At 40.2% G+C, this 17,654-nt stretch overlaps 2 protein-coding genes across 2 annotated transcripts in view; both read right to left on the minus strand.

Moving 5' to 3' along the window:
* Positions 1–5,869: 5,869 nt before the first annotated feature.
* Positions 5,870–7,038, minus strand: LOC148909240 (ATP-binding cassette sub-family C member 4-like). Its single transcript, XM_089034699.1, has 2 exons — positions 6,481–7,038; positions 5,870–6,402 (listed from the first exon to the last, which is right to left on the minus strand). The coding sequence occupies exons 1-2, from the start codon at positions 6,808–6,810 to the stop codon at positions 5,953–5,955; spliced, it is 780 nt and encodes a 259-aa protein (XP_088890825.1). The 5' UTR covers positions 6,811–7,038; the 3' UTR covers positions 5,870–5,952.
* Positions 7,039–11,378: 4,340 nt separating this feature from the next.
* Positions 11,379–17,654, minus strand: part of LOC116293523 (ATP-binding cassette sub-family C member 4-like) — a 33,312-nt gene continuing 27,036 nt past the window's right edge. The window contains exons 3-6 of the mRNA XM_089034732.1: positions 15,738–17,005; positions 13,628–14,198; positions 12,874–13,010; positions 11,379–12,772 (exon numbers count right to left, since the gene is read on the minus strand). Coding sequence (XP_088890858.1) covers positions 11,859–12,772; positions 12,874–13,010; positions 13,628–14,198; positions 15,738–17,005 — 2,890 coding nt within the window. The 3' untranslated portion in view covers positions 11,379–11,858. The remainder of the gene's footprint in view (positions 12,773–12,873; positions 13,011–13,627; positions 14,199–15,737; positions 17,006–17,654) is intronic.

Consider the following 17,654-nt stretch of genomic DNA (forward strand, 5'->3'; position numbering starts at 1 on the left):
GCTGCCGTAGGCGGGGCTATCATGCTAAAGGATTACCTACGAAAGGAAAAGTACCTACCTAACATATAATGGTTAGCTTAGTCGCAGGTGGAGTCATTGCAGCTTTAGCATTCACTGGAGCTAATTATGGCGGTCAATATTTGGATAGATTAGTCAGAGGCGACAAAAGCGGTGCCGCCGAAAGAAAAAGGCACGACTTAGCGCTGGAGAAATATCAGCGGGACGTGGCGGCTTGGAATAAAAAAAGACAAGCCTACAGGGATTGGTTGGACAAGAATTACCAAGACAAAATGCAGGCGGATAAGAACTTCGAAAACACAGACTACGCCTTCAAACTTTATTCGCAGGCGCACCCAACAGTGGTGTTAAAGAAGCCTGACTTTAAGAATTACTACCAGCCTTCTAAGAAACAAAAAAATAGTGAGTTGGTCTTCGTAGGAGTCGCAGGGCTGGCAGGAGGCGTGGCCTTGGCGTATCTAATATAATGATCGTCTTTTTGGAAAGCGACAAGAATGACTTTACCACTTATCTGAATCCTCCCATCCGCGCGGAAAGGGTTCGGTTGGTTAGTTGCTCTTTGTACAATTCTTGGTATAATTTAATTAATGGCTTTGTCATCGGAACTTCCGGTACCAAACCAAAAATACCAGATTCCCAATACACACCTATAACACTGGCTAAGGAGCTAGCAAAGCATGGATATACTCTTACCACAGGATTACCCCATGAAATGACATTTAAGAAAAATAATGGGAGCGCCAATCTAAAGGACAGTCCATTGGTAGAACTCCTGGGCCTTACTAGTACCACGATAAATAGCGGCAGTACATATGATGTAAAATGGAAAGTCGCATCCTCTTACGAAGTCCATTGCGATTTAGTCCATAGTTACGACAATGGAGAAAAGTCTTCTCTTATGTCCAAGTTTCTACCCAAAGGTAATCCATTTGACTCAGAAGAATACACTCCCATTTCTTTAAGCTATGACTTGTCTAATTTGGTAGAAAGCATAAACATCACCATTAAGGTGGACGGAAAGACGGTGGATTTTAACGGACGCAAGATCAATCTTGTTTTGGAATTCATATAATGGGCCGCGTAGAGGACAAACTCAAAAGGATTTACTATGGGCCTGAAGGCTATTGGAAAGGAGCGTCGGCCATCAAGAAACTCGCGACCGCGGCCAGGGTATCAGAAGAAACGGCTAAGAATTGGTTAAAAAAGCAAACCCTCTGGCAGGTTTATCTTCCCGTGCCTAAGTACATTCCCAGGCCCAGCTTTACCGTAAATACCCCTAATGAAGTTCATCAGGCGGATTTGCTTTTCTTACCGCACGACAAGGTGCGAAGAAAGACCTATAGGTACGCTTTGACCGTAGTTGATATCGCAAGCAGATACAAGGACGCCGAACCCATAACCAGCAAGGATTCTGGGGAAGTCGCAGAAGCCCTAGGTAGGATTTATAAGCGCGTCTTGAAATGGCCTAAGCTGCTGCAAGTGGATGCGGGGACGGAGTTTATGGGCGTGGTTACTAAGACCCTGAAAGGCCACGACACTAAGATTAGAAGAGCCGAATCTGAGTACCACAGGGGTCAGAGCATCGTTGAAAGATTCAATAAGACCCTGGCCGAGCGTCTCTTTGGGTACCAGTATTGGAAAGAGCTGGAAGATCCCTCCAAACGCAACAGGGAATGGACTCAGAGGCTCCCCCAGGTCGTCGCGGCTTTGAACAACGAGGCGGCCAGGGCTACGGGAATGAAACCCAAGGATGCCATAAAAAAGAAGCACGTGGAACACAAGTCCTTCATCAGAAGTTCGAGGGCGGTCTTCCCCCATGAAAAGAAATTAGGTAATGTCACGGTTCGATATCTCTATGAGCCGGGTGAATTAGAAGGAGGATCCAAAAGAGCTACGGATCCTAATTGGTCTTTGGAAACTTACCAGATCCGAAGTGCGATAGCTAAGAAGGGTCAGCCCATCTTGTATTATCTTCATGATGGTCCCACGCGTGGGTTCGTCAAAGAAGAACTGCTTATCGTGTGATGTCCGAATGCTATCGTATGCACTCCGTCATCACACATCCATCGCTTACCGTCAAATGCAGACAGTGACACCTTCTCCTGCGTGACGTTATGTATCTGATGACCATAGCTGCGCAGGCTGTTCATCTTATGCCGCTGTTCCTTGCGTGTTCGTAATACGTTGAGGTAGGACTCGTGCGTAATGTCCTTCTTAACCACATACTTTTTTACGCCTTTAGCTTTCTTTTCTACGCCGTCTAACTTTAGCACGCTGTACATCTTTGGTTTCAGACCCACGTATTCCACGATGGGTTTTCCTAACATTTCGTCTTTCATCTTCCCAATTACCTTCTTATTCTTCGCAGAGTAAAGGAAGTGCTCCTTCGGGTAACCGCTGGTGTCGTACTCGTCTATGTCGGGGAGGCAGTCTTTGTAAACGTCTTCCGTTTGCACTTCTAGAATTAGGGAGTCGGTGTCTGTGTACAGGAGGCGACAGCGGTCTCCGTACTTTGGCTTAAGCTTATCGTAGTAGAACTCGTACATAAGCAGCTTCGATAGATCCAGCACCGTAAAGCCTGTGTAAACGGGCTTGTTTAGTAAGAGGTTTGCCCTTTTCATGTGAATCACGTAGAAGTTCAGCATTTCTACGTATCTAACGAAGCCTGGCTGTGACACGTATGCTTCTGCTTCCTCTTTGGTGCTGACTATTTTTACGCTTACGCGCTTGCGGATGTTCTCCATTGTCTTTCCGAACACGCTGTTGTTCATCAGTTTGAAGAGATTTTTCTCGAAGTCATTTTTCGCTGCGGTACGCTTTTGCGTGTTAAAGTCAATGTAGGGGCGCATCCAGGGTTCCTGCGTGAATTTTAGGACTCTGTGGATCTTCTCTACGCGCATTCCGTGTCGCACGTAGAACTGCAGGTTGCGGTAATGTACCACATACTTCTTCTTATCCATCAGGTTCATAGTTAGTTTCCTGTACGGTTTGTAACCAGGGCACATTTGCTTTTGCAGCGGACTTAGCTGCTTAAATGGTATCTCTATCGCTTCTGGTGCTAAGGGGAACTCATTGTGTTCGTCGTGCAGGCGCTCTGGGTACTCCAGATCCACTTCTAAGACGTAACCCTTGTCTTCCTCCTTTCCTACCTGCATGTAGAAGTCTATCGGCTTCACTGGATCCCATTCGAAGTCTCTCACAGGTAGGTACTGTGACATTGCCCAACCATAAAGGTTATTCGCATCCAGGTAGTAAATGTATGTGGTTGGTTTCTCTGGGTCGTGCTCTACTAAGGGGTTGTTTGCGCGGGCGTAACGTCGGCTGGGCCCGCATACGCCGCCACGAATACCGTCTTCCATAAACCGATACATGTCGTACTCCGTTAGGAGATCCAGTTGCGCGTTTGTCTTCTTTAGAAGCGCACTCCAACTAAGCCCAGGAGCCGTGTAGAAATTAGCGGGATCCAATCCGTAATATTCCATAGCCATCTTTCTGAAGCTTTGGAAAACATCTGCAAGCAGCACTACGTCAGACCTTAGGTAGATGTCGTGGTAGTCCCCCATGTTCTCACAGGAGTACTTTTCCCACACGTCTAACGCATGCTGGTACTCCTCATCCTTTATACCGGACTCGTTTAGGGTGCTGTAGAAGCGATCTTTGGGTGGTAGGGACTCTTTGAATCGATCCCAGGAATCCATGTATTCATATGGGTAGACTCCTTTCCTTTCCGCGCCATATTGACTGGAAATGGGAAAGTTGGTGTTATACTTTACGAGGTTTGCTAAGGAGTCCGCCATAAACTGCTGCGAATCTAAGAACTTTAGCTTACCCACAGTTACGGACATGTAGCGCTCTTTGTTGTTGGGTATGCATTTGACGTCGGAGCCGTCTGTTCCTTGTAGTAGCAAATGGGAGTCGTAACCGCGGAGGTTGTGAAAGAACACCGGAATCTCCATGTCTGGATTTACTTTGAAGTTTATATTGCATTTCCAATGAGCCGCTCCTCTGTATTTACCAGTGATGTGGCAGTGATCCCTAACCTTATCCACATAGAAATCCTCAACAAATGCTTTGTGGCAGTGAATGCAGTGCGTGGAGGGCTTTCCCGGCTTCTCACCTTTCTTAGCATACTTCCCGCATTTAAAATGAGCTTCTCCTAGATACTTTCCATCTTCATCCCACGCTTTCTTGGCTCGTCTTCCAAACTGAAGAAGCGTATGTTGACAAATGTGGCATTTTTTTGCCTTGTTAAAAGCCTCCTGGTTCTCTTTGGTAAATTCCATCTTCTTTGGACGTCTTAATTGTTCTCTTATCTCCCCCTCCTCTTCTCGCAATGCTTCTAGAAACTCATTAGCTGCGTTCTTACCTCGGTAAATCACAGGAGGGTTTGCTTTACCGTCTGATCTGACTACTATGTAACCAAAGGAGCAGATCTCGTGTAATCCTACCTTATTCGTGGCGCCACGTTTCTGCTCTTCCTTAGTTATCAACGCTTCGAAGTCTGCATATATCACGTAAGGCACTTGCATCTGCTTTTGATGGTCTGCGTATGAAAGCTCTTTGTTGGTGGGCATCTGGATCCGTTGCGCCACTTCTTCGACTCCGCGGCAGATCTCATCGTGTTTCTTTAGGGTATTTAAGGATGTAAATGACAGCAAGCAGCAGTCACAGAAGTACTTTTTGCCTTTGTGCTTAGTATGTCTGTAGAATAGTCTGCTAATGTGTTTAACCCATGAGTAGTGTCCGCCGTGGTAGAATAAATGTACGCGCTCTCCTTTACTTTTTGACAGAACTAACGGTACTATCGTCTGCTCTCTGACTCCGTAAACGTTAATTGCTAGATCGTTTATTTCCTCAAATATGGGGATGTCTATCAACTGCATGGGAAATTCCACACCATCCCACTCTAAATCATCTGTGGGATACTTACTTGTCCTACAGGGATCCTTCTCTGCTGGATACAGTGCAGACCTGATTGCCCACATAAAGCATCGATTGTCTTCATTCTTCACGTTTACAATAGCCTTCTTCCTTTCTACCCACGTTGGTAGCGGTACGTAACTCCCCCCTCGTATGGGTACGTACCTGGCTATACTTATCTCTATTCCTTCAACCTCCTCTACTGTCCAACCCGATCCTTCTTTCGTGTAGTTAGACAGCGACTCCATTATTGCTTCTAAGGCTTCACTGAGTGACCTATCCAGATTCGTGGATTCTAATATCACTAACGACTTTGATCGCAACATTGCTGTCGTCATTACCTCGTCTTTTGACAAACTTACTTCTACCATTATGCTCGCTTTCAGGGCTCCTAATTCTTCTATACCTTTTCGGAGAGTCCTTTTAACCTTCCTTTCTGACTGACGCCAAAACTGTCTAACGTCAATCTCACCGTTACCGGGTATTGACACCGTGCTGAAGTTGCTTTGGGATTCCATCTATATAATAGGAAATATTTTATACCTAATACCAAGCACTTTTTAAGTCGTCGTAGTCGTACTCACAGTCCTGACAATGCCAAAACAATTTAACCTTAGTCTCGAACTTCTTACCACATCCACAATCATAACTGCTCATACACTTCGTCTTCATTTTCAAATGCTTTTTCAAATCCGCTTCTTTCTTAAAAGTTCTCTTACAATCTTCGCACTCCATATATAGACTAACATATTTGCGCTGTTGCCCCCAACCACACTTGGAGTGGGTTGTTTCCGTAGGTGGATTTTTGACACGGGTCTTGCCCGTGTTGAGATTGCGCTGGAACCCCCATTCCCTATACTACTTTTCTATTGTGTTTTCTTCATGAATTATTAATGAGTTTGTAAAGGGAAAGTAAAAAATTGGTGTTTTATGGAACAAAGGGAAAGGAATGTTGTCATAATGTGAGCAGCCGTTAGGGGAGAGGGAGCGTTGCCTGACAACACTGAGAACAGCCTACACGAGGAACGAACTGATGCTCATTTTCCACATATAAAGTAATATTAATAGAATAGCATTTGAAAATACCCTCGTAATTCTTGAACTGTTTCGTTGTATTTCCATTCCCAAGCTTATAATCTTTACAACTCGTATTCCACAGATGATCTCACTCATTACGGTCAATCGCTTGTCTGTGACTTTGGCTTGCTCAAGGCGAATGTTAGTATACAGTTGTGTGAGTAGTAAATTTATAATGATCAAGACTAGCATCAATAGAAGGCAAGACAAGGATGGCCAACCAACCAATAAAGGTAGAAGTACGACTACAAGGAAAACAAATGGGGTTGATAGTACTTCTGCTAGTGATATGCCTAACTTGTCCATCCTTTTCGCATCGTTGGACACTAGATTCACTATATGACCGGTTGTGAACTTGGAGAGATCGCTACGTCTAGATTCAGTGATCTGTGTCAGTAAAATAACGACAACAATAAGATTATAATAAATCCTTTTGATTCCACCTTTACCCCTTTATCACCTCACCTTTTTATGGATCAAACCTATAACAGCACTTTTCAACCTCACACCCATCAACACAGTCAAGTAATCAGAATGATGATAGAAGAACACCTTAATCAGACTTGGAATCCCAATATTAGCAACTATACCAACAGCGTAGGTCTGATCCATGTGGGATCCTTCTTCTAAGAACTTTAGATAAAACCACACTGATACTACCAAAGTAATCGCCATAGCTTCATCAATCAGTTTCAAAGCAGTAAAGAGAATGACATCTCGAAGGAATAGTTTGAACATGGCCTTCCAAAGACGGGGTTTTCTGCCTTTCTTCTTAGCACTGTTAATCTCTTCCATCCATAGCCCGTGTAACTTGGCTACTAGACCTTGTGCCTTGTTTTCGTCTGACAGCTCCAACAGATCGTCATCAACGAGAGGTCGTTGGTATCCCAATTTCAGGAGCCCATTTAACCAGGTAAAGAAAAGATAGGAGAAAATACCCCTTTTTTAACGTCTTGGAACCTGTGTCAGAGGCAAGACGTTGATATTTTCCACCCATTTATCATTCACTGATGTCTCTCAGGATGTTCTCCAATACTAATGAAGGATTTTTAAAACGTGTTGTCGTTTAGAGAGCTAGGGATCAAGTTACTCAGTCAAACGAATACCTTCTTCCAATTGGCTCTCAAGACAGATGGAAGACAGCCAGTTTAGTATGATAATAATTCAAGTGTTTTGTATTTTAGTTTTTTGTTAATATTATTTTAGTCTTTTATTAATATCATAATTTGTTTATTCATTTTTCCTTTTATTCATTTTCATTCATTCATTCATTCATATATTTATTAATTTTTTCAATTTATTTATTTACTTATTCATTTATTTATTCATTCATTTATTTATTTATTCATTTGTTTACTTATTAATTAATTTATTTATTTATTCATTTATCCATTTATTCATTTATTTGTTTGGTTGTTTGTTTATTTGTTTGTTTATTTATTTATTTATTTATCAATTAACTAGATAGTGCATTATCATTTAGTTCCATTACTATTAGATCTTGCTACTCACTCGCGCCTTTTTCCTATATTTTTTATTCTAACATACAATCTTATCTCACACAGTTTTAGTTTTCCGTTTAGTTCATATTTCACGTGCAAATAGTTGGCTCGCACAATTGTAAGTTAATTCATGTGACCCTGAAGATGGCCAGATATCACAAGAAAATGAAACTTTTAAACGGATTTTTCACTAAGTATGATAACAGTTTGATGATATGTAGATGTGCTAAACATCCTCCTTAGAGATTATGCATGTTTCGTATAGAGCGTTTAGACTCACGTGAGAAGCCACCAGCAATATTGATGTATCAAACAATAGAAACTTTCTCATAAAAATACTAGTTTAGACTATGTGCAGTGTTAAAGAATGATATGTTGCTCTTTTCAGCTGAACAGACCCTCCTTCCCGTAAAGACTGTAGATTCTGCACCAGTCAAGGATCATAATATTTTTAATTATAGATAATATTATATCAACAAAATCAGATAGTTTTTATAAAGGCCTATCTAGACAGCACAACTTTTGCCTACAACTTGTACGCCCGTATGCTGACGACATCCCTACAACTCGAATTGCTCAGTCTAAATTGACCGTACAACCTGCTCACAACTGTTGTACACAACATGAAAAAATTGTGAGCAATTTTTACGAAAAAAGCAAGACTGAGGGGGAGAGGGTGACGATTTTGGACGATATGGAACCGGAACCAGAAATGGCACTTCCAAATGTTACGAAAACAACGACAAAAACAAAACAATGCAAAGACGAAGAAAAGAAATTTTCGAGCGTTGAGATCGAAAGGTTGGTAAGCGGATGGGCAAAAGAGGAAGTTTTATTCAACTGTAAACACTCGTTTTATTTCAACAAAGATCATAGAGCTGCAGCAATGCAGCGAGTAAAGTTGATTAATCGTGCTATTTTGTGACTTGAATGCTTATAGTTTTCATGTTTAGACATGTGATGTTGCTATTTTGCTCATAAATTCCCGTGCTATAGTTCTAGCTAGGTCAAATTGGAGGTTCCAGTTTCTTTCTTTTAAATATTTTTTTTTCCGCTGTACTACTGTCAGCCACACGCTTTCTGTCCGCCATCTTGTTTGTTGCCGTCCCCAGTCTCCTAAACAACAAACCGAGCAAATTACGTGCAACTTTTTTTGTGTAGTAAGTTGAAAGTTGTGCTCGTCTAGATAGCGGCTACAACACGTGCTAAAACTCTCGCGTGTACAAGTTGTAAGCAAAAGTTGTGCCGTCTAAATTGGCCTTAAGCTAGAATTTATTTTAATTCTTCAGAAGTTTTAAAAATTTGATAATTTAAAAACAAAATAATAAATAAACACCAGAAAGAAAATGGAAAATGTGTATTTTTGGAAAGTTTTTCGCTTTGAACAAAAATTAAATCAATTTATATTAACCTAGACATTACAAGGCAGACTGATGATTCACTGAAACATCAATTCTGCATTTCAATTTCACTGCCCCTTCACAATTTGGTCTTCGACGTTAGTCAGCAAATTTTTTACACGTGCGAGTGTATCCATGCTGCCTTACTGCACAATTCTTTATGCGTTTCCTGCGCATCAATAGCCACTTCTCTGTAGCTCTTTCTTTTCTTGTCACTCGGTTAAACTGTCTTTTAACTTCGATTTTAACTGTACTTGTGAATTGAACTTATTTACGGCCGAAGCGTGTATCGACGACTTTGTCTCATTAGCATGTCTTTTTTAATCTAACAGGGTAAATTATACAATGTGAAAAGATGAAAAAACTTACTGACGTTTCGGACGCTAGTCCTTCGTCGGAGTAAAAGAGCGTCTGAAACGTCAGTGTTTCACGGTGTAAAATTTACCCATTTTATCTTAACTGCTTCATTAGAAACACCGACGCAGTTCACACTAGTTTTCAGCTAGTTATCTCCTATTTTAATCTAAGGCTTATTTGCAGGTAAAACGTAACGTTATGTGAAATCGTATTAATGACTGCCAAAATTATAATAATACTTTAAAATCTTTCATAAGCCGTTTGAGATATCAATACTTAACAAATGTGATTTTTTTCTCTGAAGATAGAGCAGCATTTACTTCCAACTGCTTCACAAATCATGTGACGGTCATAACACACAAAACCACGAAAGCATTGCGTGACCATCGGCGACGGGATCATAATACTGTGTGTGGATGTGACTTATTTTTAAAAAGTTGTCTTTATGTCCGGTTTGCTAACTAAATGTTAAACTGGGATATTAGATAGTCTTTCTGTATTTCTGTAAGACACGTTTTCGATCTTCGTATAATTTTAATCCCGAGCCACCCACGCTGTGATCAAAACTTAGCTGTATTTAGAGTGTCCTGAAGGGGTAAAATGCCTTTCTTGGGCTGGGAAAATGGGATTTCATGCATACTGGGACTGGGATTCATAAACAAACAAAAAAAAAAAAACAACAACAACAACAACAATCTAAAATGGTAATAAGATTGAGATTTGAGCAAAACATAGGCTAGGACTGTGGGATTTGAACTGGGATTTAAATAAAATTTGGGTTGGGAAATGGGAATAAGGATCCCGCTTACAGGACCCTCATTTATCACCTTCCATTTTGCTCGGATTTGAACGGCCAGGAGCTGCTAAAACGAACGGCTTTTAAATGCTAAAACGTTAGGAGGATTACATGTACAAAATGTAGAATAACGGGGGATCAAAGTTTTAGTCTCTTTATTTATTTGAATACACTTTTTTGAATAACTCACATGCACACTATTTATTATCCTGTCGCCAATGGCCACGCAATGCTTTCGGTTTTGTGCAAATGGTCGTCACTACACAGAGAATTACATGGTTTGTGAAGCACCTGGGAGTAAGTTCTGCTCTGTCTTCAAAAAAAACACTCACATTTGCTAAGTATTGATCTCAAACGGCTTATAAAAGGTTTGAAAAATATAATTTTAATTTGGCAGTCATTTACTTGCTAATGTATGCAAAAATGATCCTTGAAAAACAACGTATTTAGACATATTTGGTCGATTGTAGCAGATTAAAAACATTTACCTAAGAATGTCTTTTCAAGGTCTTGAACAATATCATATTGACATTACATACAGTAAAAACGTCTCTTTTCCGTTGTATCCGGACGGCCATGATAAAATTCTCACTTGTTTGAGGGTACTTTTAAGCTCAAGAAAACTGTGTCGTGCAAATAATTCTTCAAAAAAATTCGTCTCATTTATGTCTCATTTTTTCTGACTGTCGTTCTAGATGTTTAATTTTTAGGTAAAATGGGGCAAATTCCTTCATATTCCTTCATGGCCATAGCGTCAGTTTTGGCAGAGCTAGTCAACAAACGTGTCCATCCGCAATAACGACATATGCTCTAAAGATATTGGAGTTTAAAAAAATGGCGGCCATTTTTCATGCTTACGTCATATTCTCAATACTTGAGCAGCCTAACAATATGATAAGCTATATCTCAGCCCAATTTCAATCAAAATTAACCCAATTTAGTAGCGTTATAGAACTCTAGCTGTTCTTCAAAAATAATTACGGAGATAAGTTACCATAACAACGACGTTGGTTCAAGGCCACCCTTATTTAAAAATCAGGTTTTTAAAATTTCTACCTTTACGAGAGACGTATCGAAAAAGGCAAGTTTAAAATAAATGTTAAAGTGGAGGACACAAATTCATTCAACAATTTTCTGCTCAAGTTAAAAAATTACAAAGCAATCAAGTGAAAAAAGGTTAAAATCGCTGTTAGGGGCCTGGACACCAGCGTGCTGCCAAAGCTGTATCGTTTCTAGACGAAGTATTGTCGACAGTATTGTCTCAACTGAGACAGAGGATCCGAGCAAAGGGTAAAAATAACTACAAGATTCGTGTGTGTGTGTCTCTTTACTCGAGTAACTCAGTTACTGATACACACCCTTGAGGGTTCAGGTTACATAAGGCCAATAACTGATTATATGATAACGTCACAAAAGCAATCACAGTTTTTGCATTTTCATGTTTCATATCTTGATAATACAAGTATACAGCAAATATTCTTAGAGATATGCTGAAATCTATGTTGAAGGAAACTGAGCCGATCACAATATAACGGCATCAGCATCCTAATTAGCATAAACTTTTAAAATTATATGTCTTTCGAACCAAAATTGTTAACGAAAAACGAAAAACACCAGTTTTCTTCTTTTGTAACGGTGCTTTAAAATGTGTTTAATTAAAGTGAAAATTGGACATTTAAATTTCATCGTCGTGGCACTGACAATGGTGGCTCTATTCCAGTATACTTGTGAATCAGTTCAGCAAACTTTTGTATGTAGCAACCTAACTACCAACTACATCACATTTTATCAGACCTTCATGGTATGTCCCTTTATCAATCTTGAAAAGAAGCCATTCTCTTTCCCAGCAAGAACTCTGGGATTATCGTATTCCACCACGTGACCATGGTCAAGAACCACTACCTTGTCATAGTCCATGATGGTGTTCACTCGATGAGCTATGGTCAGCACAGTACACTTGGTAAACTTTTGCCTGATTACTTGCTGAATGAGGTGATCTGTCCTGTAATCCACGTTGGCTGTTGCTTCATCCAGCACAAGTATTTTACACTTCTGTAATAATGCTCGAGCAAGACACAGCAGTTGTCGTTCACCGACACTAAATCCTGACCCTCCTTCCCCTACGCAGTAGTCTAGCTGTTGGTGCTGTTTGCTGACTTTCTTCATCAGTTGTACTTCATCAAGTGCTGTCCAGATAGCCTGGTCTGTAAAACGATTGAATGGATCTAGATTCTTTCTAAGACTTCCAGCAAAGAGCACAGGGTCTTGAGTGATAACAGCCATGGATCTGCGCACAGCCTGTATATCAATGGTGCCAAGATCAACACCGTCAATAAATACTTGGCCTTGAGGATCGGGCATCCGAAAGAGAGCAGCTACAAGAGATGACTTGCCTGCTCCAGTGCGACCTACGATACCAATCTTCTCTTTGGGTTGAACATCAAGAATGATGTCCTTTAGTACTGAGGGTCCACCTTCTAAATACACCATGGACAAGTCTCGTATAGACAATGAACCTTGACTTGGCCAGTCATCTGATGGTTTGTCTTGTCTGGTGTACCCAGGTTCAGAAGGTAGCTCAGTATACTTCATCACTCGTTCGACTGACGTCATTTGACTCTCGACATCAGTAGACAGGCGTATACCGTATTGGGTAGTACCGAAAAGAGCGATAGAAAGTGACAGCAACATTCCAGCCAAACCTGAGAATAAAAACGTTCGAAATAAAACTATTTTGCCTTCATTCTGTCAGATCTAATTGCACTAATCAATCATTTGCAAGAACTGATATTTGTATATTTACCGTGATCGTGAATGGCAACCAGTCCTACGATGGCTACCCCCACCAAGAAAAAGGCACACAGTAAATCTAAGTACAGTCCAAGCCAGCGAGATGTTGCCATGACTAGGAAAAAGGCTTTGGTATGTTCATCTTGAAGCCTGTGAAATTAAAGTCGTTAGTGCGTAAGGACGACAAGAACATAAATAGAGGTTTTGCACCATCACGTGCCCATCCCGTAATACTGTTTAGGCTTCCTGTGGTTATATGGCAGAACAATTAAATTCCTTTACTCTTGGCAATTGAATTCTCATGTAAAACGACTGTATTGTTCCATCCATCTTACATGGCTGCCGTCAAGTGTTGGTGCTAAACCTGCAAACAATTTAAAATTAGTAAAGATTTATTGAACACAACGTTTGTGTCAATCAAACCTTGAAATGGTTCGCATAGTTTACTGGTTACTGATCTTTCCTAGGCTCTCGAGTTAAATCCAAGGATTTTTCTCAAAACCATCTCAGTGATATCAATTTACACTTTTACACGTCATAACTATGGGGAAGTGGGATTCGTAAATGAATTTACAACAATGAAAAGTGTCTCCGACGAACTGAGTTGTTTGTGAAAGAGGTTACAAGCAGCATCACCTGCCATGGAAGACTAAATTTCATTACTTTCTCGGAACTGACGATAGCCACCCTGACCATGTCAAACCAAAGGCACTGTTTATTCAACACACTCGCATTTGACTAGTAAATAAGGTTATGCAGTTTTTTACCTTAACAATTTGTTGCAGCATTCTTCTTCCGCCCCTGATGTTCGAATGACTTCTAACCCTGTAATGGTTTCGGCAACATGGTCATAGACAGGGCTGCATCTTATCGCTTCTATTCTCTTCAGCTCACGAGAACTCTTTAGATAATACGCAGCAATCAAAAATAACAGCATTGCCAGTGGAATGACAGCAACAGCGATCCACAGGCTAACTACCAAAGCTAGCAATATAACTATAACTATATTCAAGCAAATAGGAACCGAGTAAAGGAATTGTATGGGCAGCAGATCATCCATAGCACCGATATCTTTGGAAAAGCGGTTCATTATTCGTCCAGCAGGATTGGTATCAAAGAACAGAACAGGAGACTTGATAACAGCCAGTGTCATCTTGTCGTGCAACTTTCTTGTAGACATCAAAATTGCACTTACAAAAGCCAAGTCTTTTACTAAGAAAAGAATTAACGATGCTCCAACCAAACCACCAAACACGCCTAAGGAGAAGGAACCTCTTTGCTCCTGTAGTGTCATATGAACTATTCGTGACATCCACCAAGTTGGAACCACCGATGACGCTACGAAAGAGAAAGTACGTTACTTTGAGTAAGGAACAGAATGAATGACCGTTTGTCCATTACACAATATTCAAGTGCATCTTGAACAAAAATGTTCGTAGATTTAAATCAGCCGAAACTTTTCTAAAATAATTTTCTATTTTAATGTTTTGAGGTTGTAATAAACACTGGTGAAAGTTATTTTCTTGATATTCCGATGGGAAGTATTGCATTTTTGCGGATCTTTAACATTCAGTTATCACTAACAGGAGTAGGAGAATGATGATTATAATGATGATGATGCGTATTAAGGCGCTGCTAGCAACCATGCAGCTTACAATCATGAGGGAATCGTTAGTCTATCAGTGTTATGCTTCAAATTGGGGCTCTTTCTTGGTGCTGGAAGGCGCCTGTAGCATGAAGACAATAAAACAAATACGCAAGGATAATGAATTTGGAGCTAAACAATACTCTGCAAAACAAGAAACTCTAACCCAGAATACATTAAGCTTGCTACACCAGGAAAGACTCCAAATCGAGATCCACTACTTTACTACTAAATAGACCTCTTGAGCTTCGTATGCAAATTGCCCATCATATTAGATCACATGACATTCCCTTGAGAATGTTTTTTTTTCATGACGAACGTTAAAATATTTACACATGAAAGAATCAACTTCCAAGAGTGGCATCATACTGGTCTGAAATGTGCGCAACAAACAACGAGGGTCTATTCCACAGGTTCTTTTATCAGGTCAATTTACAGGATAAAGAAGGGTTTGGCGACTGAACCTACGGTTCATTTTCCAAGAAAACATTAAGGTCTAAATATGTTTCTGATGTAATTAGCAAAAGCAACAACATCTCTTATCAGTATTTAAGACCCTGAGTCACTTGGTCCGGTTGTGACTCGACCTTCCACAAAACAGACCACGTTCTTACAAGTTGAGCTAACTATACGCACGTTATATTTAATGTCAAATTACCTTGAGAGAGATACCAAAGATATAGATGAATTTTGTTTCGTCCATGAAATTAATAATAGTAAACGTATATGGCTATTTTTTTTAGTCCAGGTAACCTTACTATTCTAGGAGTCTCAAAGTCTCAAATTACCAAATTGCCAAATTACCGCTAACCGCTTGGTTGGCCCAGCCGTTGGTTGAGCATCGGACTTTCGTGCGGGAGGTCGTGGTTCGAATCCCGGCCGGACCAACAATCGGGTTCTTAAAATAATTGAGGAGAAACTGCTGCCTTTGTATACATCCTACATCTTCATATACATCTGGTACAAATGGTTACACTCTCGAGTGGCTCGGATGACCTCTTTAAATGGCGGCCCCGTTTCTCCACAAAACATCATCATAACCAATATCGGAGGACGTAAACAAACTCTGGCAGTGACCACCCTCAGTGCCTAAACCTCATACTAACCGTCTCTCATGATTGTAAATTCCATAAAAAGCAATCTGAAATTCACTACTCAATGTAAAGCGCCTTTGATTATATCCATATAGAAAGGGTGATGTGTAAATCATAAATTATTCTCATTATAAATACCTTGAGCGATGATGTAAAATAAAACAAGGCAAACAATGATAACAGAGGGTAATCCAGCCTTGAAAAACCTCCAGTACAGACGCCAAGACACCGTACCAGTAGTTCGGTCCTCATCTTCCTCCCTCATGTCTTTAGAATTATCATCTTTATAATGAACGACGTCTTCATGCAATGTGTAGTCGCTAGTAGTGTCTTCATGTCTTTTCTGTAAGGTATCTACTACTCCGTTTTCGATCAATTCCGAGTATGTCCCGAGAACAACAGCACCATCTCTTACCACTGCTATCTTGTCAGCTCGTGGAAGGTATTGTACTTGATGGGTCACCAGAATTCTTACTCGATTCGACAGCTCTCCACAGATACACTTATCAAAGATGTGTTGTCCAACCCTGGCATCAACTGCACTGAGTGGGTCATCCAGTAAAAAGATATCTGCTTCTGAGTAGACTGCGCGAGCTAGACTGAGTCTTGCACGCTGACCACCACTGAGACCTACACCTCTCTGACCAATGATGGTCAAGTCTTCATGAGGGAAGCACTTGATGTCTTTCTGAAGGTCACATATTTCTAGTATTCTCTTGTATCGAGACTCGTCAAATGGTCGTCCAAAGACAATATTATCACGAATGGAAGCCGAAAAGATCCAAGGTATTTGGCTAACATAAGCTGTTTGACCATGGACCGTAATTTTCCCTTCAGTTGTGGGAATTTCCCCTTGAATGGCCATCAGTAAAGAGCTCTTTCCACTGCCAACAGGTCCTGTGACCATAAGTAACTGGTTTGATCGTACTACCATCGAGACTTGGTGTAAAACACTCTTTTGTTGACTTGTCCAGGCTGCTGACATCTCGGTTATATTTACTCTGGGCTCAGTGTCCAGTTCGATAAATGTTGCTCTCCTGCTATCAGTATTTTTGGTAAAAGTCAAATTTCCAATTCTACACGGTTGAGCATCGTTTGATGATATTCTGGCACTTGCACTTATATCAGCTGATGTAGGACGATTACATAGGAATTCCTCAATCCTATTTATGGAAACTATTGAATCTCTCAGGTTGATAACATTTGATAAAGCATTTACAGCTATGGATTGGGCACAAATGTCTAATATCATTGCCAGTGTAAAAGCCCTAGCAGCATCTAATCTTATTCCACTGTACACTAACGTCACCACACACAAGAAGGATGCCATTGGGGTTACGTTATACTTTAGCATCCGGGATGATGCTCGTATCATGTTCTTTTGTTTGTTACTATTCACTTCTTTTCTGGACCAAAAAAAAAAAAAGAAGAAGAATGTGAATGGTGCGAAAGACGCTATCAGAATGAAAATGGTCCTTGGTATTGAATGTCATTTGAATAGACCCGTGTTTTACCATTTCAGGCATCCTGTCATTTCTAAAAGGCTTTTGATATATTTTGCATGATGAGAGTACATATCATAGTAGAAGTAAAATAAGCAAATAAAAATGGGGGTCACGACCTTCGTTTATCTGTCAGAATGCGTGGAAGCTCGCCTTTTTTACAGTAAAAACGTGCGAACAACGTAAACATATAACCCACGAATAACCCATATTTTGCTGAAAAAATAAATTGATTGCTCCCCATTTTTCACAACTCTAGAAAATTAAAAAACACTAGTTAGCATTTAAATTTTTTGTTAAAAATTAGAAATATGAAATGTTATTGGGCTACAATTATGGACTCTAAGACTCGTGTTACGTGAAATTCTATTCAAATTATAAACAAAATATGTAATCTAATCAGATTTTTAAATTTCTCCTCTAAATTTAGGTATTATACAAAGTACTTTAAAAATGAGAAATAAAAAAAAAAAAAAAAGAGAAAGGGGCTTCACCGAATTTTAATCTTTAAAAAGATGTTTTCATAGTATTTTGCTTATCAAAACAATGACGT

Source organism: Actinia tenebrosa, unplaced genomic scaffold, assembly GCF_029948245.1.
Source record: "Actinia tenebrosa isolate PJP-AT-01 unplaced genomic scaffold, QUT_ActTen_1.0 PGA_scaffold2__45_contigs__length_23673736, whole genome shotgun sequence".
NCBI lineage: Eukaryota > Metazoa > Cnidaria > Anthozoa > Actiniaria > Actiniidae > Actinia > Actinia tenebrosa.